Source organism: Erythrolamprus reginae, chromosome Z (genome assembly GCF_031021105.1).
Source record: "Erythrolamprus reginae isolate rEryReg1 chromosome Z, rEryReg1.hap1, whole genome shotgun sequence".
Classification (NCBI taxonomy): Eukaryota; Metazoa; Chordata; class Lepidosauria; order Squamata; family Dipsadidae; genus Erythrolamprus; species Erythrolamprus reginae.
This window is the reverse complement of record NC_091963.1, coordinates 69826356-69849867: the sequence shown is the minus strand read 5'-3', so window position 1 is coordinate 69849867 and position 23512 is coordinate 69826356. Positions and strand designations below refer to the sequence as shown.

The 23512-nt window shown below is 44.5% G+C and overlaps 2 protein-coding genes across 3 annotated transcripts in view; both read right to left on the bottom strand.

Annotated features, from left to right (window-relative positions):
- The window catches only part of DPY19L1 (dpy-19 like C-mannosyltransferase 1), a 344645-nt gene that overhangs the window by 272218 nt on the left and 48915 nt on the right, over positions 1–23512 (bottom strand). For both annotated transcript variants that reach the window (XR_011556928.1, XM_070729287.1), the window contains exon 7: positions 13134–13227. Coding sequence is in view for 1 of the 2 variants with exons in the window: in XM_070729287.1 (XP_070585388.1) it covers positions 13134–13227 (94 nt within the window). In the remaining variant the exon portion in view is untranslated. The remainder of the gene's footprint in view (positions 1–13133; positions 13228–23512) is intronic.
- Positions 815–3304, bottom strand: LOC139175761 (tigger transposable element-derived protein 1-like). The gene is made up of 2 exons (XM_070767033.1): positions 2863–3304; positions 815–2296 (listed from the first exon to the last, which is right to left on the bottom strand). The coding sequence occupies exons 1-2, from the start codon at positions 3257–3259 to the stop codon at positions 876–878; spliced, it is 1818 nt and encodes a 605-aa protein (XP_070623134.1). The 5' UTR covers positions 3260–3304; the 3' UTR covers positions 815–875.

Genomic DNA, 23512 nt, shown 5'->3' with positions numbered 1-23512 from the left:
TGATCCCAGACTTCATTTTAAACCTGGTTTCTTGCACTGCCCAACCAATTTACTAGTCCTCAGTGAGGAAATTTACTTTTTGATCCCAGACTTCATTTTAAACCTGGTTTCTTGCACTGCCCAACCAATTTACTAGTCCTCAGTGAGGAAATTTACTTTTTGATCCCAGACTTCATTTTAAACCTGGTTTCTTGCACTGCCCAACCAATTTACTAGTCCTCAGTGAGGAAATTTACTTTTTGATCCCAGACTTCATTTTAAACCTGGTTTCTTGCACTGCCCAACCAATTTACTAGTCCTCAGTGAGGAAATTTACTTTTTGATCCCAGACTTCATTTTAAACCTGGTTTCTTGCACTGCCCAACCAATTTACTAGTCCTCAGTGAGGAAATTTACTTTTTGATCCCAGACTTCATTTTAAACCTGGTTTCTTGCACTGCCCAACCAATTTACTAGTCCTCAGTGAGGAAATTTACTTTTTGATCCCAGACTTCATTTTAAACCTGGTTTCTTGCACTGCCCAACCAATTTACTAGTCCTCAGTGAGGAAATTTGCCTTTTTGATCCCAGACTTCATTTTAAACCTGGTTTCTTGCACTGCCCAACCAAGTTGCTAGAATAAAACCCCCCAGCCCTCACCTGTGTTTGAATTTCATTCACTCACTCAGTCATTCATTCATTCTTCTCTATGCCACTCAGTCCCAACACTGTCAACCCACAAATTACCATTTCCCATCCCCTTAATGTACTGTACTGTACCTCTACCTGTACCTGTACTGTACTGTACACATTGAATAACACACTTAGTCATCCTGATAGAAATAACAAAAATATTTATTTACATTTTTACATTTTTGGGGGGGGGGTTAGCATAACTAGGATAAATCGGGATCTTCTTCTATCACCATGTCTACAATGGACGCTGCAGGTGATGTTGTGGCAGACCTCTTGGTTCTCGTGACAAACATAGTTATGGGCAGTTGTTGGCGCTTTTTCTTTTCCTTGGCTAACAAGGCTCTGTATGGTGCAATGGTGTTGTCAAGGGAGGCCTTAAATTGAAAATAGCGAGTCATGTGGGGATCCCAAAGTTCCGCCATGCGTTGGAGATTTGCAGCAGCTTTGTTCATTTCTGCAAGCCGCTCCAGCGTTAGGCCAACATCTTCTTGTTCCTCAGCTTGTTCAGCTCCCTCTTCCTCCTCTTCTTCACTCGCTGACCTGGTCAGCTCCTCCAGATCTTTGTCTGTCAGCGGTAGGCCATGCTCATCAAGCAAACCATTGACTTCCTCTGGTGTCATGTCAACGAAGCCTTCTCCACCCAGTGCCTGTGCCAGCTTCACAGAGTTCTGGACTGCAGCATCTTGAATTTCTTCGGGAGCAAATCCCCTGTGAGCATGCACCACTTCTGGCCACAATTTCTTCCAGCAGGCATTCATTGTCTGTGACTTCATGTCCATTAAGGCACTCTGAATGTTCGTCAGACAAGATGCAATTGTGTACTGACGCCAGTAGGCCTTCAATGTGAAGTTTGCATCAGCATCCATTGCTGCCACGATGCTTGCAAGAGAATTGCGCATGTACAGTGCCTTAAATGCGCGGATAACACCTTGATCCATTGGCTGGATAAGCGATGTGGTGTTTGGTGGCAAGAATTCGACTTGCACCCCATCATGTTCATGTTCCAGGTCATCATGGCCTCCCGCATTGTCCATTAGGAGAAGCACTTTGAAATCGAGTCCTTTGCGAGCCAAATACACCTCCACCTGTGGGATGAAGCAGTGATTAAACCAGTCCCGCGTGAGGGGTTTTGTAATCCATGCTTTAGGATTATGCATCCAGTACACTGGCAATGAATTCTTATTTCTGTTCTTGAGGGCTCTTGGATTTCGTGACCTATAGATTAGCCCTGGCTTCAGCATAAAGCCTGCTGCATTCCCACACATGATCAAAGTCACCCGATCTTTCATGGCCTTAAAGCCAGGGGCTTTGGCTTCATCTTGCATCAAGAAAGTCCTTGAAGGCATCCTCTTCCAGAACAGGCCTGTTTCGTCCATGTTGAACACCTGTTCTGGAAGGTAGCCCCCTTCTGCAATTAGCTCTTTAAACGTGCCCTGGACAAAGTTTTCGGCTGCACCTGTATCTGCTGAGGCAGCTTCTCCGTGCAATGACACACTCTTCAGGCCATAGCGCCGTTGAAATTTCTCAAACCACCCTTTGCTTGCTGTGAATGTGGCTGGGGCTGAGGCTGAAGAAGCAGATGTTGACGGCTGGGGGTCTCCAGAGTCATCAGCGCCTTCATCTACAGAGAATGACAGGAAAGGGAGAGAGAAGTGACTTGAATGAAAGCATACAGTCCTTCCTTCCCTTCTCTCCTTCCCTCCCTCCTTCCCTCCTCCCTCCCTTCCCTCCTTCCTTCCTTCTCTCCTTCCTTCCCTCCCTCCTTCCCTTCTCTCCTTCCCTCCTTCCTTCTCTCCTTCCTTCCCTCCTCCCTCCCTTCTCTCCTTCCCTCCTTCCTTCTCTCCTTCCTTCCCTCCTCCCTCCCTTCTCTCCTTCCCTCCTTCCTTCCCTCCCCTCCTTCCCTCCTTCCTTCCTTCTCTCCTTCCTTCCCTCCTCCCTCCCTTCTCTCCTTCCCTCCTTCCTTCCCTCCCTCCTTCCCTCCTCCCTCCCTTCTCTCCTTCCCTCCTTCCTTCCTTCTCTCCTTCCTTCCCTCCTCCCTCCCCTCCTTCCCTCCTTCCTTCCCTTCTCTCCTTCCCTCCCTCCTTCCCTCCTCCCTCCCTTCTCTCCCTCCCTCCCTCCTTCCCTTCTCTCCTTCCCTCCTTCCTTAAAAAACACTTAAATACACTTATAAAAAACACCATTCCTTACCTCGGTCTACCCCATCTGCATCTGTGTGTTCAAGACGGTTGTACAATTGCTGCGCCTTGGTTCGGATAGTGTTCGTATCCAAAGCAATGCTCTTTTTTCGGCAGTCTTCTAGCCACACAGACAAACCAGCTTCCATCTTCATAAGCCGTTTGTTTCTAGGCGTCACTACTCTTTTGGCAGCCTTGTTGAATGATATCAGAGAAGTTTGCCTTATCTTCTTCTCATCTTTCTTAATGTATCGCACAGTCGATTCGTTGAGCCCATAATGGCGACCAACCTCTACATTAGAATGTCCCGCTTTCAGCATGTCCAACAGTTCAATCTTTTCCTTGATTGTCAACATCTTCCGGGTCTTTTTAGCATCGCCTCCACTCCTCATTGAACGTTTAGGTGCCATCTTCAAAGAAGATCCAAACAGATCCAAGGCACAGATGGAAGACACAGATGCAAAGCACAGCAAATCCAAGGCAGATGGAAGACACAGATGCACAGATGGAAGACACAGATGCAAAGCACAGCAACTCCAAGGCAGATGGAAGACACAGATGCACAGATGGAAGACACAGATGCAAAGCACAGCAAATCCAAGGCAGATGGAAGACACAGATGCACAGATGGAAGACACAGATGCAAAGCACAGCAACTCCAAGGCACAGATGGAAGACACAGCTCGAAGGAACGGCTCGAAGGAACTGCTCGAAGGAACTGCTCGAAGAAACGTCTGGAAGGAACGGCTCGAAGGCTCGAAGGAACGGCTGCAAAAACTTTTGCAAAAGTTGCAAAACCGATTGCAATTGCAAAGCTGATTGCAATTGCAAAGCTGATTGGCCGAGATTTCGGCCAATCAGCAATGACGCGTGACGTCATCGGGCGGGAAAAACCAAGCAGGTTTTTTTTTTTTTTTTAATTTTTTTTTCCCGGAAAATCGCGATGTAGCGCTCGCGAGAATCGAGATGGTAACAATTGGTTTAAAATAGCGAAATAGCCCTTTCGCGATCATTGAGGACGCGAAACTCGAGGGTTTACTGTATACAAATAAGCAAATGAGACATCTTTTAGATCTGGTCATAAAGAATATGAAAGTTTTTTTTATAAAGGGTTTTAAGTTGTTCTTTTAAACTGTTTTTAGGTGTTTTTTCTGCAAGCCATCCAGAGTCCTCCGGTAGTTAGGCAGCATATAAATCAAAATAAATAAACAAACAAATAAAAAAATAAACAAAGAAACAAACTCTAGGACAATGATGGCGAACCTTCTTTCCCTCAGGTATTGAAAGTCAGTATGCCCATGCTATTGCATGAATGCGTGTGCCTACATCCATAATTCAACGTCCCCCATCTGCCCCACCTCTTGGGCATGCATGCATGACACCCCTCCCCCATTTCCTGACTTCCGGTAGGTCCAAAGGCCAATTTTCACACTTTCCAGGCTCCAAAGACTTTCTTAGAGTCTAGGGAGGGCAAAAATGCCCCACCCCGCCAGAGGCCCTCCAGAGGACAAAAATGCCTTTCTAGAGCTTCCGCACAAGTAAAAAATCAGCTGGTAAGTTGGAGCTAAGGTAGGGCAACAGCTCACATGCCAGCAGATATGGCTCCATCTGCCACCTGTGACACGTGTGCCATAGGTTCGCCATCATGGCTCTAGGAGTTTGGCAACATTGCAGAAAAAAAATGAAATATATGCCATCTTTAAGAACGTGCTGGAGGGAGCCTGCTGGTGTCAGCTGCAAAGCCAAAGGACGCCTGAAACGCCTGAAAACACCGAGGCACTTAGGGCGGTGGCCAGTGGCAGTGGCTGCTGTCTGGGGGGGCGCCCAGCAGACACTTTAAGAATGTGCTGGAGGGAGCCTGCTGGTGTTAGCTGTAAAGCCAAAGGACGCCCGATACGCCTGAAAACACCGAGGCACTTGGGGCGGTGGCCAGTGGGAGTGGCTGCTGTCTTGGGGGGGCGCCCAGCAGAAGCTTTAAGAATGTGCTGGAGGGAGTCTGCTGGTGTCAGCTGCAAAGCCAAAGGACGCCCGAAACGCCTGAAAACACCGAGGCACTTGGGGCGGTGGCCAGTGGGAGAAAAAAACAAAGAAGTCTCGCTACATTAGCAGAAGTGCGCTCCAATTATTGTATAACCCTGACTCCCCAACCACAATCTCCTATGTAACAGCTAACTTTAACAAGACAATAATTGTTGTCTTGTTAAAGTTGGCTGTTACCGGGGTGCACTCTTGCCTGGACAAGGGGGGGGGGGAATGCAGTGGGGTAGGAAAAATGGAGCTTCACCCCAGAGCACCCAATTTGCACTGAAAGATGCTGAAAGAAAATGCAGGGCATCCTCTTTGGGCAGCCGCTGCATTCTTCCCGAAAGCATTTTAAAAACCTCAAAGCAGGCGATTCTGCTACAAACAAGTGTCTATGGAGAACTACAAGGAGATACCATCTGGAATTAATTCTATGTGATCTGGGTTTCTGCCTCCTTCTCCTTTCCAAATGGCTATAATATTCTTTAAAATGGAGAACTTCATAGCTGGCTGGAGAATTCTGGGAGTTGAAATTCACAAGTCTAAAAGTTGCCAGGTTGGGGACCCCTGCTCTAGAAAATAAAATGAATAATGCCTGAAGGCTAATGTTTTGCCAGAGACCTTGAGTTTGTTTGGTAGGCTGCAGGAAGGAGGGTTAAGACCAGTGTCCCTTCCATGGCGCGCAGCTACGTGGCCATGCACACAAAAGCAACCTCTCACGCAGTCTTTTCCAAGGCTGTGCAGAGGAGTCGGGGGTCAGAGCTGGGGGGGAGCAGCAAGGAAAGTGCGGGGAAGTCTTCCGCCGGCTGAAAGAAAATGCAGGGCATCCTCTTTGGGCAGCCTCTGCATTCTTCCTGAAAGCATTTAAAAACCCCAAAGCAGGCAATTCTGCTACAAACAAGTGTCTAGGAAAACTATAAGGAGATACCATCTGGAATTAATTCTATGTGATCTGGGTTTCTGCCTCCCCCTCCTTTCCAAATGGCTATAATATTCTTTAAAACAGAAGGCTTCATAGCTGGCTGGAGAATCCTGGGAGTTGAAATTCACAAGTCTTAAAGTTGCCAAGTTGGGGATCCCTGCTCTAGAAAATAAAATGAATAATGCCTGAAGGCTGTTTTGCCAGAGACCTTGAGTTTGTTTGGTAGGCTGCAGGAATGAGGGTTAAGACCAGTGTTCCTCCCGCACAAAAAAACAACCCCTCGCGCAGTCCGTGCAGAGGAGTCGGGTGTCGGAGTTGGATGGGAGCGGCAAGGAAAGTGCAGGGAAGGCCTCCGCCAACTAAGGTTTTTCCTGCTCCGAATGTCGCACAGGCGTGCACACGTGAGCTCCCCATTCAACTGTCAGCCTGCCATGTGCTCCTGGGGGTGGGAGGCTGAGCGCTCCGCCCCGAACTTTAAAGAGGAAGGCAGAGCTGGAGAGTCTCTCCCAGCAGCCGCAACTGGGAGGCTCTGCACCGGACCATCTGCGGCAGATGGCACCGGAGGCAGCAGTGGCTCCCTCTCCTCCCACCACCTGTGTCTATTGCTGGCACCTCCCGCCAAGCCAGTGGCCATCGCCACAGTTTCCTCGGGCAGGAGCTGCCGCTTCCCTCTGTGCAGCCCAGCCACGCAGTCGTAGAGGTAGAAAGCACAGAAGTTCTCCCCACGGTGACAAGATAATTAAGCGAAACGGCCTCCACCGTCCCCTCCAGGGTCCTGCAGCTCCTGCTTCTGGATTACGATGAGAGAAAGAAAAAGGGAGAGAAAAGAAAGAGAAAAACAGAAATGAAAGTGAGAAAATGAGAGCAAAAAGGGAGGAGAAACAAATGAGAGAGAGAAGGGGGAGAGAGGGAGAAGTAACTGGGAGAAGGAAAGAATGAGAGAAAGGGAAGAGGGAAAAGAGAGAGAGAGAAGTGGAGAGAAAGAAAGAAAAGGGAGAGGGAGGTAAAGAGAGAAGTGAAGAGGAAGGAAGGAGGGAGGGAAGGAAGGGGAAATAGAGGGAACAAGAAAGGAAGGAAGGAAGGAAGTAAAGAAGAAAAGAGAAAGGAAGGACTTTTGGGGGAGGGTGTAATATTTTTTATTTTTCTCTCAAGATATATTCAAACAATACAGTGTACCATCTAATTTTCCATGAATAAAATGCAATATTTTGTTAGTAACTAATATCAATCATCAAAAAAGTTGCAAGTTTTTTTTTCTAATTTTGTCATCCAGTTACATACATTTCCTTTTAATTAAATTTCCTCCTTAATATTTCTTGAAAAAGTACAATACCAATTATATTTCTAACTTATTAACCATTATGCCAAAGTGCTTCCTTATTTCTATATACATTTTTCTATAAACCAAAAAAATCTTGTATAGCCAATCAGATGTTAACAAAAGAAAATTAAAAACAAAACATAAATGGTTCCAGTGCAAGCGGTGCGGAGATTGAGGATTCGATGCTCCTCTGAGACAATGGCAAAGATCATCAAAAATGAGTCAGTATAGACCACACATTGTCTATTCCTTCTGGGTTTGCAACCCTCCGTGTTTGGGGGATTAAAATTGAATGCAGCTGTGTTGCTTTGTGTGGTGCCAGGGACAATAGCCCCGAGAAATTGCCTGGGTGATCAGCTGGGGAGTGGAAGATGGCGGCCCCTTCCGGATGCCGAATGCTGAGGTGGAGAGGTGAGCTGGAGAGAAGTGAGCAGAGAACAACCCGGGGAACAAACCGACCCTCTTAGCGAGGCACCAGGAAGTGAGAGGGACTGGTGCCGAAGCGACAGAGGTGCTGAGATGACGGAGTGGAGGCCAGCGCCGAGGCCAGGATGAATCTACCTGCTTTGTGAGACTAAGGACGCCGAGGGTGCAGGACGGTGTGAGCGGTCGGCTCTCGGCGCCGGAGGTCGTTTGCGGAGAACAGAGGAGCTAAGGATACCAGTTGGTGGGCGAAGAACAGCAGCCCAATCCCTTGTACGACACCAGTAAGTGAGAGCTACTGGTGCCGAGGGGGACGAAGGAGACGGATGGCCGGAACATGCAGGAAGGAGGCTGAGGCGAGTTGGAGCTGCCCTGTGCAGCGGAGCGTTGGCTGGGATTGGACTGAAAGAACAGAGCGGCCAGAGTTGGGGGAGAGTGAACAATGGGAACTGAATTGCCAAAGACCATCAAGGCCAGCCAAATTGGGGGTATTAGCTAATGTTAAAATCTTTGCTTTGTCATCTTCCCCCCCTCCTCTCCTCCCACACTTCCATCTTCCTTATTCCCTATTTCCTAATGAATACCATTGGAGAACTGCGCCCCTAGTGGAAGATCCTATAACACAACAGACTTAAAGAAGGATTTATAGAAGACACTATTATCATCCTGAACTGGATTGACTGATTGACTGATGAATTTTGAACTATTGATTTAAGAACTGATTTTTATACAAACTGATCTTATATTATGATTGTCTCAGTTTGATTCGTAATTGACCGATTAACCTTTTTTAATTATTTTTTTATACTTTTAAACTAATTTATTGGGGGGTAATTTTAGTGATGGATGTTTGGGATCGAATGGAAGGTATGTATGAAATTAATGGAATGAATGATTGGGCTAGCTTGCCTGGAAATGTAGAGGCAGGAAGGATGGGAGAACTTATCTCTGGGGTGGAAGAGGGCCAGAACATCCCGGTGCTGCTGGGGAGAGGCAGATACGGTGGGAGACAGGGGGCAAACCATTCCAGGTGAAGGAGGGAACGCTATTTGAAAGTGATTCCTTGTTCCGGCCCCATGGACTCAACCCAAGGCTCTGGTGATGAGTGTAATCCGGGCCCTGGGCTCAGGCTGCTGCTGCTTAATACCAGGTCAGTTGTGAACAAGGCTCTCCTTATCTGGGATTTGGTCCTGGAGGAGGAGGCCGACCTGGTATGTATGACTGAAACCCGGCTGGGCCCGGAGGGAGGAGTTCAGGTGGGTCTGTTGATCACATACCTGCCTCGCAGTTGCGTGTCAACAGCCCTGCCTGAGCTGCTCGAGAAGGTAGCCGGGCTGGCGGTAGAGTTCCTTAGACTCATTGTCTTGGAGGATATTAATCTGCTGTCACTCGGTGAATCCTCTGGACTGGCCCTGGAGTTCATGGCCACCATGACAGCCATGGACCTGACCCAAGTAGTTGAGAGTCCAACTCACAAGGGGGAGCACGCACCCAACGTGATATTTCTCTCAGAGCAGCTGAATGATGGTCTGAGACTAAGGGGGTTAGATGTGTTGCCTTTGTCATGGTCAGACCATTTCCTGCTGCGGCTCAACTTCAAGGCTTTAATCCTCCCCCGCAGGCAGGCAGAACCGACTAGGTGGTTCCGCCCCAGGCGCCTGATGGACCCAGAGGGCTTTCAGAGGGCGCTTGGGGTTTTACCGGATTCACTTGTCCACAGTTCGGCGGAGTCTCTTGCTGTGGCCTCGAATAAGGCTGCAGCGGAGGCTCTGGACAAGATTGCGCCGTTGCGACCTCTCTCTGGCACTAGACCCCGGAGAGCTCCTTCATTTACCCAGGAACTCTGGGTGTTGAAACACCAGAAGAGACGTCTAGAGAAGCAATGGAGGAAAAGTAAATCTGAAACTGACCTAACACTTGTAAGAGCTCATATTAAGACTTACAAAGTGGCGCTCAAGGCGGTAAAATGCGCGTATCATGATGCCTTGATTGCATCAGCGGAATCCCGCCCGGCCACCCTGTTCAGGGTAACCCGCTCCTTTCTTAATCAGGGGGGAGTTGGGGAGCCCTTGCAGGGTAGTGTCGAGGTGTTTAACTCGTTTTTTGCTGATAAAGTCGCTTAGATTCGGACGGACCTTGACTCTAACTAGACAGCAGTGTCGACTGACAAGTCAGTTGAAGTGACTGTGGCCCGTCCTCGTCCATCTGTCTGGGAGGAGTTTGATCTGGTGACACCTGATGAAGTGGACAAGGCCATTGGAGCTGTGAGTTCCACCACCTGTTTCCTGGATCCATGTCCCTTCTGGCTGGTTTCGGCCAGCAGGGAGGTGACACAGAGCTGGGTCCAGGAGATTGTCAATGTTTCTTTGAGGAGGGGGTCCTTTCCGGATCCCTACAAGGAGGCACTTGTGCGCCCCCTCCTCAAGAAGCCTTTCCTGGACCCAGCGGTTCTTAACAACTATCGTCCAGTCTTCAACCTTCCCTTTATGGGGAAGGTTGTTGAGAAGGTGGTGGTGCTCCAACTCCAGCGGTCCTTGGAAGAACCCAATTATCTAGGCCCCCAACAGTCAGGATTCAGGTCCGGCTACAGCATGGAAACTGCTTTGGTTGTGCTGATGGATGATCTCTGGCGGGCCCAGGACAGGGGCTTGTCCTCTGTCCTGATGCTTCTCAACCTCTCAGCGGCTTTCGATACCATCGACCATGATATCCTTCTGCGCCGGCTGGAGGGGTTGGAAGTGGAAGGCACTGTTTTACAGTGGTTCTCCTCCTACCTCTCCGGTCAGTCGCAGTCGGTGTTAGTGGGGGGTCAGAGGTCGACCTCTAGATTACTCCCTTGTGGGGCGCCTCAGAGGTCGGTCCTCTCCCCCCTGCTATTCAATATCTACATGAAACTGCTGGGTGAGATCATCCAAGGGCATGAGTGCGGTATCATCAGTACGCTGATGATACCCAGCTGTATATCTCCACCCCATGTCCAGTCAATGAAGCAGTAGAAGTGATGTGCCAGTGCCTGGAGGCTGTTGGGGTCTGGATGGGTGTCAACAGGTTCAAACTCAACCTTGACAAGACAGAGTGCCTGTGGGTTTTGTCTCCCAAGGATAATACCATCTGTCCATCCATCAACCCGGCATGGGGAAACTAACACACACCCCAATTGTCAAGGCTGGTGTATGGTTTGATTGGTTGTGTGATTATTTTATTTTAAGGGTTTTAAATTGGTTTTTAAAATTGGATTTGTACTCTGTTTATGTTGTTGTGAGCCGCCCCGAGTCCTCGGAAAGGGCCGGCATACAAATCTAATTATTATTATTATTATTATTATTATTATTATTATTATTATTACTACTACTACTACTACTACTACTACTACTACTACTACTACTTCTGACTTCTTCCGCCACTTTACATTTATCTAATCCCAAATTTAAAAATTATTTCAGCCCATCTAACATTTAGCCAATTAATACTTATCTACATTTCTTACTTAATTATTAAGCTTTAATTTCAGTCAATTTGAGAAAAGAAAAAAAAGGAAAAAAATTCTAAATATTCTCTATTTTCAATCAATTAAAAATCATTACCATCATTAATCTCCCCAACAGTTCTAAATTCAATTCCATTTATGCATTAATCGAAATCAGTATTACCTAGTACATATCTTATTATAATTAATACTTCTAACTTTATTAAAACAGATCAGCAATCCCTAAATTCATATATCTAAATAGAAAAAATAATCAAAGTTAAAAAAAGAGCAAACAAAACAATACTCCAAACTCAACCTTTCACAAACATCAATTTCTTTAGTCTGAGCAGAACTTTGAATCAAGCCCATTTATTTTTTATTTTTTTGTATCCCCTTTTAATCCCATTTTATTCTTTCTATTCTTCCTTCTAAGAAGGAAGGACTTTGTTAGAAAAATAAAGGGGTTATGTGAACATTTTTTTGGATCTTCTGACAAACAACTGTAGGGATTCACTTAACGACTGTGGCAAGAAAGGTGGTAAAGTGAGGCAGAACTCACTTAATAACCATCTTACTCAGGAGATAGAAATGTTGGCCTCCATTGGGGTCAGAACAGAAATCGAGGATTATCTGTCTGACCAGTGCACTCTTTTAGAAGCAGATGAGGAGTCTATTTTGAAGCTCCACAGAAAACATCTAGGGGAGAAGGCAAGTTGTCCTCAACTTACAACGGTTCATTTACTGACCATCTTTGAGTAAGTGATTATTTTTGGAGTGGCTATTTTAATCATGAAGGCACCTTTATGACAATGCTCAAAATGTGCTTTCAAAATTATAAATGAGATGTTTCTGTCATTTCACTGTCCTATAGTTGCTCATTTCTATGATGCGGGTGAATTCAATAGAAACATAGAAACATAGAAGACTGACGGCAGAATGACCTGCTTGTTTTGAGTCCATTGATATGGGTATTGTTTTGAAGTTCTTGGAAAATCCTTGGTCAAGTCACATGATCATCAAGCTACTCCCACCTGATCACATGACTGGCAAGCCACTCCTACCTGGTCACATGACCATCAAGCCATACCCAAAAATAAGCCACTCCCGCAGTGTGGTAGTAAAAATTTTGGTAGCCTTTTACTGGCTGTTACATAGGAGGAAGGACTGTGGGCATAGGCATGGAAGGAGCAAGGATTGTGGGCATAGGTGTGAAAGCAAATAACTGAAGAAGAAAAATACAGCTGAATGACAATATTACAATAAGAGTGTCAAGTCCCAGAGTGCAAATTCAACTGCCTAGCTTTCTTATTCATCTTTCTGAATGGCTCTAGATCAGTGGCAGGCTGTTCCGGTGGTCGGGCACGTGCACCCGGTGCAAGATTTGCTTCCAGCACATGCGCAGGAAGCAAAATTTCATGCAAGGGAGTGTACAACCGTGAGATTTTGGCGATTTTCAGTGATTGCACAGAAGCAAAAAACTGGTGAAAATAGCCAAAATCTCACGGTTACTCACCTCCTTGGGTGAGATTTCACTTCCTGCACATGTGCAGGAAGCAAATCTCGCACTGGGCACGTTCGCCCGACCCCCACCCACAAGCACCACTCGCTCGCCTGCAGGCCTCACTGTAAACGTTGGTAAGTACGGCCCCTCACTGCTCTAGATCATGTCTTTCTCTAGACCAGTGTTTCCCAAAGCGTGATACGTGTACCCCCAGGGGTATGGGAAGAGTTTGGTGGGGGTACACGTTCAGAAAAAGTTCTGAAATACATCTTTCCTTTTCCAACTTTATATTATGTGAAGTTGCTTTTTCAGCATTTGTAGATATTAAGTCAAAAAAAAGGGAACAGACTATTGGACATGGAACCACATCTCAAATTAAAATTAACAACCAGGGAACCAAATTATGATGATGTCATCTCAGCACAATTTCATCCTTCTCATTGATCCCAATAAATGTTATTTATAATATAACTTTTATTTATATTTTATTATGAATAATTTTATTTCATTTATTATTATTTTGTGTATGTACCAAAAAAAGAAAAAAGAAATATATTTTGATTATTAAAATACATCCATTTTTTTTGACAAAGAAAAACAAACAAACCTTTTTCATATTATCTTACCTTAGATACGTGCCATATAGGAAGAAAACTGACACCATCAATCCATTTAGAAGAAATATCATAGCCACATAAAAAGAAGCAGGATCTCCTAATCCTATCAAATAGCAATTCACATGGAAATAAAATACTTCATGTTTTGATTTTTAAATTAAGTTCCACTGTGCAAAAATTCTGCATAACAATATAACTAAATTCTCTTTATGTTTAAGTTTGCATTAATTAGCTTATCTATTTAATAGGTTTCAAAGGCAACTTCACCAAACAATTTGATAAAGATATGACGTGAAGTGAAAGAAGTGAAAATTTTGCATTGTTCCATGCATAAAACATGTCAGCTCCACCAAATGTGGATGCATTATGATCTGGTCACACCAAAATCTGGAGCTCCTGCATTTTTTTCCAATTTTGCCCTGATAAATTGTAGACTGTTTTTCCTTGTCTGTTTCTTTCCACCTCTTACTATGTCCCATGTGCCCAACCACCACTGATTATTCCAATTCTTTCCTTATCCTTTCTTTTGCTTTTGTCGTTATATTTAAATTAAAATGCAGCACACTCTTACTTTATTCCAAGTGTGTTAGTGCCTTTCTTCTCTCTCTCTTTCTCTCTTTTTGGTTGCCAATGCATTTTCCCAAGCAGTTCTCTATCTTGGAGCAGCTTGCTCATGTATGAAAATATTCAACTCTAATTGCAGGTAATCCTCAATTTATGACCACAATTGAGGCCAGAATTTCAGTTGCTAAGCAGGATGGTTGTTAACTGGCTTCAGGGTGCTGCAATTGTCATAAAAACTGATTATCAAATTTCCTAATTTGACCTTGGGAAAGTTTAACACCTCTATGTCACAAGAGTATAAGACATTTTTTTCAATGCCACTATAACTTCAAATGGTCATTAAATGAATGGCTCTGACTGGAAGTCAAGGACTATGAGTAATTCTATATAATAATGACAGAAAATAGGTGAAACAAATGTATCTTTCTTTAGAGGAGGAGGATGTTTTGAAAATTTCACTATGTCACTTTACCTGGAACATTAGGGATTAGCTAGCTAGTAGGTTCTTCTATATAAAATAAAATAAATAAGAAAACACTAAGAACAATGAAAATGTCCTAATCAAAAATTGAAGAAAATTGGAAGAGATGATTAAGAAAAAAATCTATGGACTAGAGCTGGTACGAAAGGACCGTTAACTTACCCGAATTGTCTTCTCAATGCGCTGCAAGGAGAGTCCAATGTGGATCTTACTTCAGCCTGATTGTCAGGGACTGAGTTTAAATTTAAATATTAATTATATACTGCCCTCTAGATGCCCCAGAAGGTCAGTCAAGAAAACGAAGGTGTAGTAAAAGTCAACAATAAACTTTGTTAACCATGAAAACAATTATACAAAGGAATGCGACCCTGGGCCAAACAAGTCGGGAGGGTTTGGACTCTCCTTGCAGCGCATTGAGAAGACTGTTCAGGTAAATCAACGGTCCTTCTCCAATGCGCTACAGCGGAGAGTTCAATGTGGGATGTACCCAAGTTCAAGTTGAAAGGGAGTGAAAAGGATGGACCAAGGGAGCAGGTGAAGTGCACAACCTATGCAACACCCTTCTTCCAAAGGCCGCCTCAGCAGATGCAAAGAAGTCGAGGAGATGTTTTATGAACATCGATGGAATCGCCCAGGTAGCTGCACGGCAAATGTCCACAAGATATCCACGCAGCAGTGGTGGCCACTCCGAGTTGCATGACCGTGATGCTGGCTGGAAGTGGTTGAGATCACGCTTTATAGGCCTCTACAATGCAAGCCTTGAGCCAACGACTGATAGTCTGTGAGGAAACCTTAAGTTCCATGGAAGACGAGAGAAAGGAAACCAAGAAAGCTTCTGTCTTTCTAAATTGTCTAGTGTCGGATATATATCTTAAGAACTCAACAGATGTCTAGATTATGCCACCTGAGCTCCAATGGATGCGAGCCGTGGACACAGAAATCCAGCTGATTAATTGTTGGAAAATGCAGCAGAGCTTCAACTTCGGGCCCCAAGGTGTAGATCTTCCATTTGGATGTGGATGGGCCTTGTACCACCGCCTGATCCTCCCTTGGATGTTTAGTGTTGCCCACAAAAATCTGGGAGGATGGCTTGAAGAACCCTGTGAATACAGGTTGTTCTGAGGCAGTGTCTTCATCTTCTGATAAGTCATCATCCATTCCGCTCCCCTCATCTCGTGACAATGAATCGTCAACCAGGGACTATTAAAGGGAAGCGCAGCTACAGGAGCTGACCAAAGTCCCCTTGGCGAGGGACACGCTGGAGTGGGGATGACATACTGCTGGACTCCAGCTTTGATGCCATGAGAGTAGGGGCTAGCTAGCATGTTTTGAATTGAGGGAGATAAGTAATGCCATGTATCAGGTGAGATGCCCAACCCTGCCACCTTTGAGGTAAAGGTGGCAGATGGGAGCTGCTGTTGATGAGGCTAAGGTGAAGGCTGAATGACAGGCATGGTCACATTAGGTCTAGCAAGTCCTAGGTCTGCTGGCAAGGGAGGTGGAACAATTGTTCCTGGACAATCCAGGGGCCAATCCTCAGTTGCAGTTCGGGCAGGTTTGGTAAGAACCATGGGTGAGGTTGGATTAGTTAAAGGCCCCAAAGGCAATTGTGGGGGCAAAACCACTGTAGATTGCAAGGGTGTAATTGGAGTAGGCAACACTGTTCCTTGTAAGCTGCGCGCGCGCACACACGCATGCCCCAAAATACCACCCTGCGCACCCTTTTCCAAGGGCGCGCAAGGAGCCGGGCATTGGAGTTGGGGGTGGGGAGGCGCCAGCAGTAGACATCGGTGGAAGGAAAGGGAGCCGCAGCCGTCCTGCCCCTCTCGCAGCCCCTTCGCTGGGAGCACTTTCGTCCCGAGCTTTCAGCAACAGGGCTGCAGTAGAGGCAGGGCAGGTGTTCCCGAAGCGCTCGGAGAAAGCGCTCTCGCAGCCCCCTCGCTGAGAGACAGAGCAACAGACAGAGCAAGATGGAAAGAGAGAGGGAGTGAGAAACTAAGTGAGAAAGAGAGAGAGAGAAAAAGGGGGGAGAGAGGTAGCAAGAGAGAGAACGAGAAAGAAAGCGAGATAGAAAGAGTGAGAAAGAAAGCAATAGAGAAAGAAAACAAGAGAGAAACAGTGAGAAAGAGAGAGCAACAGATAGAGCGAGATAGAAAGAGAGGGAGAGAGAAAGTGAGAAAAAGAAAAAGAGAGCAAGAGGGGGAGAGAGAGAGAAATGACTCTTGATTTAAAGCATATGGTAAAAAGCACCCAAATAATAACAGAGAAAAAAACCCAGCCTCGTGTGTGTGTGTGTGTGTGTGTGTGTGTGAACTCTTGAACCAATTCCAATTGCCCTCACCTATTATTGGAAATGGTTCAAGAGTTCACATACACACACACACACACAAGGGGGGAGGAGACAGGAATGGAAAAAGAGAAGATAGTAATAATAGTAATAGATTTTGGTTTTGTTTTATTATTAATTACTTTTAATAAAAAAGAAAGGAATTTTTTTCTTGTTTATTTATTTATTTATACTTCTATGCTGCCCAGTCCCAAAGGGACTGCCGCTCAGACACTACACTTTTCCGCCCACACTGGAAAAAAAATAGAGGGAACATTGGTAGGCAATACTTGCTTCTGAACTATCTCCAATTCTTTTACTAAGGCTCTGATCTATTTTTCAGTTTCTTTGAGGGAAGCAGAGGATTGTGAGGCCTTGGCTTTAGATTTGGCCCTATGTTCTTTCTTCTTGGGCTTTGGGCCAGTGGAAGTGGAGGCTAGATCTTCAACAATTGAATCTGTGCTTGTTCAGCCATAAGTAATTTTGTATTGGCAAACAACAGGAAGGGAACACTCACTGAGGAGCCTGGAAATTATCAGCAACCCAACCTTCTGGCAGCGAGAATGACATTTAAAATGACGACAGCTGAAATGCATGTTGGCTCGTTGCCAAAAAGTGAGTGTGGCTGCGTCAGGGAGCCAGAGGGATAGTTGGGCCACAGGAAGTATGTACAGAGCTCCAAAATGGCAGGCACCACTTCAACCAGCAAAGAAAACAGTGAGTGCGGCTGTGCAGAGGTTGGAGAGTCTCCAAAATGGCAGGTGGGAAAATGCCATCTTCTTTCACCCGCTCCCACTGGCAGCCTTTGAATCACAATGCAGCGGTGAATTCACGATCGGAGATGAGAGAGGAGCGCAGGGCGGCGCCGGTCTGCGGAGAAGGGCGGCATACAAATCCAATAAATTATTATTATTATTATTATTAAAGGGGTTTGGTCCACGGAGGACAGGGATCCAGCTAATTGGCTTGCCTGTCATTAGGGCGATGCGCACGGAGAGCAGAAGCTCTGACAGGTGACATCCATAGAAGGGGTAATGCCAACGGAGCTACTGATTACGAAACCAGCTTGACATTGTCATCCAATATCTCACTTAGTTTGCTGGAAATAAACTACTTAAACCATCCTAATAAATTCCTGAGAAATTAAAGAGAAAGGAAAGGAAAAGAAACTCAAAGTCCCTACACTAAAATTGAGGTTTTTTTAAACTGACTTTCTGGGGCAGCTAGAAGGCGGTACCTAATAAACATTTAAATTTAAACTCAGTCCCTACCAATCAGGCTGAAGTAAGACCCACATTGGACTCTTCGCTGCAGCACATTGGAGAAGGGGTGCATCATCATCTAAAAGTGAAGGATGGAGTTTCCAGGAACATAAAGATCAAATAAATAATCACTTTTGCTTATGGGATAAGTAAAAATTCCCTGCATTTTTTGGAATGTAAGACGCACTGGAATATAAAATGCACTTAGATTTTAGAGGTGGAAACAAGGGGAAAAGAATTCTGAACCAAATGGTGCAGTGATATATTATTTAGTAAAATACCAGTGTAGCAGAATACTTTTTACAAACATTTTATACTTTTTACACCCATGGATACCTTTTACAAACTTCAAACTTGACAGCTTTAAGACTTGTGAACCAATTCCCAGAATTCTTCCTCCAGTCATGCTAGCTCAGGAATAAGAGTTGAAGTCGACAAGTCTTAAAGTTGTTAGGTTTGAAGACCCTTGCATCCCTAATCCCTAACTCAGGGGTCTTCAAACCTGACAACTTTAAGACTTGTGGATTTCAATTCCCAGAATCCCCCTCCAATCATGCTAGCTCAGGAATGGGAGTTGAAGTTCACAAATCTAAAAGTTGCCAAGTTTGAAGACCCCCGGGTTAGAGATTAGAAGTGCAAGGGTCTTTAAATCTGGCAACTTTAAAACTTGTCGACTTCAACTCCCATTACTGAGCTAGTCCTCCTCTAACTTTGGCCACTTTGCTCTTTTTCACTTTCTTTTTCTGTATTTCTCTCTCACACACACACATGCACACACATGCACGCACACACACACAAACGGCAGAGACTGGCACTCGGATTATGCAGAGCAACTGCTCCATGGCCTCTGCCATCCTTCCCGGGAGCATTTTTCCTGGAAATTGAGCCTTGATTTTTCTCCAGAGAAGTTGCCATTTCGATCTCTTCTGCACTTCCGGTTCCAAAGGTGACAGAAATACTATAACTTTGCTATCTCCCCTTTTTATTTTCTTTTTTATTTTCTTTCTCCCTCTGTTTGGGAGTAAATAGTGTGTCCTATACTCTGAAAAATTCGGTAAACTGCATTATATTATTGATTTGTTTGTGTATATTATTACTCAAAATTTCTGATTCTTGTTCTCATTATGTATACAGTGGTACCTCTACTTAAGAACTTAATTCATTCCATGACCAGGTTCTTAAGTAGAAAAGTTTGTAAGTGGAAACAATTTTTCCCATAGGAATCAATGTAAAAGCAAATAATGCATGCAACCCATTAGGAAAGAAATAAAAGCTCAGAATTTGGGAGGGAGGAGGATGAGGAAGAAGAGGAGGAGGACAGTCGCTGCAGAAGGAAGAAGGTGAGGGGAGGGGAATAAAAAAAATCCAAAACTTTAAGGCTTAAAAAAAAAAGAGGGACTCTGAGGCAGTGAGGAGTAGCACGCGCTTGCCAGACACTGCGCCAGAGAGAGAAACCCAGGTGAGCAAGAGGGGGAAACCTCCCACTCCTTTGACCGAAAGGTCGCTGCTGCTGCTGCTGCTTCCTCCTCATGCTGAAGGGCTCCCCTCTCCTCTCGCTTGCTCACTCGCTTTGTAGCCGGTGCCTTTCCTTCACTGTGATGACTCCTCGGTTTGGCTGAAGCCGAGTTCACCTGGCCAGGGCGAAGTACTCCCTTTTGCCTTTCCGTGCCCAGACGCTCCAGGAGGCAACCTTGTGCTGGGTGTATGGGGGGCAGAAAGAGGGAGTCACCACAGCAAAGTGCTTTATTCTCTCTCCAAGCGCCCAAAGAAAGGAAAATGCTTCATTCACTCTGAACTGCCAAAGCCTCCGAAAGGCTCCTCTGGCAGCCCAATAAAGCCTGAGATGGCCGGGATTAAAGGGGGAATGGCAGGAAACTGGCTGGGCCTTCGTGCCGCTCGCAAATTTCCTGAGAAATTTTTCCGGGCTCGGGTTCTTAAGTAAAAAGAAGAGGCAAAAAAATCTTGACTACCCGGTTCTTATCTAGAAAAGTTCTTAAGTAGAGGAGTTCTTAGGTAGAGGTACCACTGCAATCCTAGACTTATTTCATTTCAGGCTATCTGCACATTTTTTTTCGTTATTAACTTTTGTGATTGACACAATAATTTGGAAGCCATCTCAAGTTCATTCTTAGCAGAGCAGCACCATTTCGTGGTCTGTCAGAAACAATGTAAATACTTTTGTAAGCTCTCAAATAAAATATGTATGTGCTTTATTAGAGGATGGGAAATCAGATGAGATACTCATTGGAAGTCACATGATCACAGTGGTAACTACCACATCACCAACTCAACAGAAAATGTGGTCAGGTTGTGAAGATGGTGACTGTTTGGCACAAGAGTTTTGATACCTCCAGCTTAAACGTTATGGGTTTTAGCACATACTAAACCAGCTTTCATCTGTAAGGAGGAAGAACACACTTGAGGATCTGAAATCCTTCATAAATTTAGACTGCACTATTTCTAGAAATAAATAATTGCCATATAATCCTCCCAGAGCTCTATTTCAAAATGCAGTTATAATGTAATTTTCAATAACAACGATTATTCTTAAAGGTGGCTTGGATCCATGAGGGTGAACCTATGGCATATGGAACCATATCTGCTGGCACTCGAGCTATTGCCCTAGTTCAGGGGTAGGCAAAGTTGGCTCTTTTATGATTGGTGGACTTCAACTCCTATAATTCCTGAGCCAATCATGCTAGTTCAGGAATTCTGGGAGTTGAAGTCCACATGTTCCACCCCAGTTGCCTGGTGGACCCAGAGGTCTTTCATAAAGCACTTGGAGTATTTTGGGATTTGCTTATACACAGTTCGGCAGAGTCCCTTGCTGCGATCTGGAATATGGTAGCACCTCTTGACCGGATTGCCATGTTGCAACCTCTCTGTGGCAGTAGACCCTGGAGATCTCCTTGGTTTGCAAGGAACACTGGGAGATGAAATGCCAGAAGAGATGTATAGAGAAGCATTGGAAGCCCGGTTCAAAAAAGGTGCACCATAACTAGATCGCAGTTCTGCGACATAGTTCCCTCTAAGCTGAGCAGTGAGCAATCGCTCACTTAAAAATCATCATCAACTCAGAGTTTTCCAAACCTGCCCAGAAGCCGAGAGGGAAAGAATGAGAGGGAAGGAGAGAGAGAGAGGAAGAGAGGAAGAGAGAGAAACAGATAGAAAAAAGAGAGGAAGGAAAAGAGAAAGAAAAAGAATGGGAGTAAGGAAGAGAGAAATAAAATCAAAATCTAGTTTGAAACTAGCTCAACTATTTAAGTGGCATTTTGATATTGATAGAGTGGCCCTATTATGAGCTCACTGTTATAGACACACAGTACAGTATTTTATTTTGAAATTCTCTGAGGCAAAACAGGGTGGGTTTTTATTTGTTTGTTTGTTTGTTTATTTGTTTGTTTGTTTATTTATTTATTATTTCTGTGCCGCCCAGTCCTGAAGGGACTGCCGCTCAGACACTATACTTTTCCGCCCACCCCCCAAAAAAAATTAGATGGCACAGCTAGTTAAGACACCAACTAGAGGGGAGAATATTCTAGATTTAGTTTTTACAAATGGGAATCGGGTTTCAGAGGTCAAGGTGGGAGAAAATTTAGGTTGCAGCGACCATCTATGTTTGTGGTTTGATGTAAAAACTGATTGTGAGCAATCCTATACTGCAACCAAAGTATTGGATTTCAGAAAAACAAATTTTAATGCAATGGGGGAATATTTAAATAATGAATTAAAGGGGAGGGATAAAATGGCAGGAGCGAGCACCCAGTAGACTGTATTAAAAAAGGCCATCTTAAAAGCCACAAGACTTTATGTAAAGCAAGTAACTAAAGGTAAAAGGAAGAAGAAACCGCTATGGTTTAGCAATGATGTAAGGGCTATAGTCAATGAAAAAAAGGCTGCCTATAGGAGGTATAAAGAGTCTGGAAGTATAGCTGATAGAGAGGTGTATAAAATGAGACAGAAGGAGGCGAAACAGATAATATATGCTGCTAAAGCCTCAAAAGAGGAAGAAATAGCAAAATCTGTAAAGAAGGGGGATAAAACCTTCTTCAGATATATTAGTGATAGGAAGAAGAAAAACTGCAGCATCACAAAGCTTAGTACCGGGAATAATACATGCATTGATGGGAATAAGGAGATCGCTGACCATTTCAATAGCTACTTCTGTTCAGTTTTCTCAAAAGACACCTTACAAAATAATACTATAGAGGGATATAGCATTGCTTCCAGCTGTACGGATTCAGCTCCAGTGATCTTAGAAGCCGATGTCTTAGAAGAACTTGAAAGATTAAAGATAAATAAGGCAATGGGTCCAGATGGCATCCATCCCAGAGTTCTTAAAGAACTCAGATCTGTCATTGCTACCCCCCTGACTGATTTGTTTAACCAATCCCTGTTAACAGGAGATGTTCCTGAGGATTGGAGAATGGCCAGTGTTGTGCCTATCCACAAGAAGGGCAGTAGAGAAGAAGCTGGAAACTACAGGCCAGTTAGCTTGACATCAGTTGTAGTTAAAATGATGGAGACTCTACTCAAAAAGAGGATAAATCAGCATCTAAAAAACAATAACTTATTGGACCCAAATCAGCATGGCTTTACTGAAGGCAAATCGTGTCAGACTAATCTCATTGAGTTCTTTGACTATGTCACAAAGGTGTTGGATCAAGGTGGTGCCGTGGATATTGCTTATCTGGGCTTCAGCAAAGCCTTTGATACGGTTCCACATAAAGAGCTGATAGATAAATTAGTGAAGATTGGACTTAATCCCTGGATAGTTCAGTGGATTTCAAGCTGGCTGAAGCATAGACATCAGAGAGTTATTGTTAATGGCGAGTATTCTGAGCAGAGACAGGTTACAAGCGGTGTGCCACAAGGGTCTGTTCTGGGTCCTATTCTTTTTAATATGTTTGTGAGTGACATAGGGGAAGGTTTGGTAGGGAAGGTTTGCCTATTTGCCGATGACTCTAAAGTGTGCAATAGGGTTGATATTCCTGGAGGGGTCTGTAATATGGTAAATGATTTAGCGTTACTAGATAAATGGTCAAAGCAATGGAAACTGCAGTTTAATGTTTCCAAATGTAAAATAATGCACTTGGGGAAAAGGAATCCTAAATCTGAGTATCGCATTGGCAGTTCTGTGTTAGCAAAAACTTCAGAAGAGAAGGATTTAGGGGTAGTGTTTCTGACAGTCTCAAAATGGGTGAGCAGTGTGGTCAGGCGGTAGGAAAGGCAAGTAGGATGCTTGGCTGCATAGCTAGAGGTATAACAAGCAGGAAGAGGGAGATTGTGATCCCCTTATATAGAGCGCTGGTGAGACCACATTTGGAGTACTGTGTTCAGTTCTGGAGACCTCACCTACAAAAAGATATTGACAAAATTGAATGGGTCCAAAGACGGGCTACAAGAATGGTGGAAGGTCTTAAGTATAAAACGTATCAGGAAAGACTTAATGAACTCAATCTGTATAGTCTGGAAGACAGAAGGAAAAGGGGGGACATGATCGAAACATTTAAATATGTTAAAGGGTTAAATAGGGTTCAGGAGGGAAGTGTTTTTAACAGGAAAGTGAACACAAGAACAAGGGGACACAATCTGAAGTTAGTTGGGGGAAAGATCAAAGGCAACATGAGAAAGTATTATTTTACTGAAAGAGTAGTAGATCCTTGGAACAAACTTCCAGCAGACGCGGTTGGTAAATCCACAGTAACTGAATTTAAACATGCCTGGGATAAACATATATCCATTGTAAGATAAA

Excerpts from the sequence above, each read along its gene's own strand:
- LOC139175761 (XM_070767033.1), bottom strand. The coding sequence starts at position 3,259 with ATGGCACCTAAACGTTCAATGAGGAGTGGAGGCGATGCTAAAAAGACC. Across the intron at positions 2,297-2,862 it reads TGCAGATGGGGTAGACCGAG|ATGAAGGCGCTGATGACTCT; the intron begins GTAAGGAATGGT and ends CATTCTCTGTAG.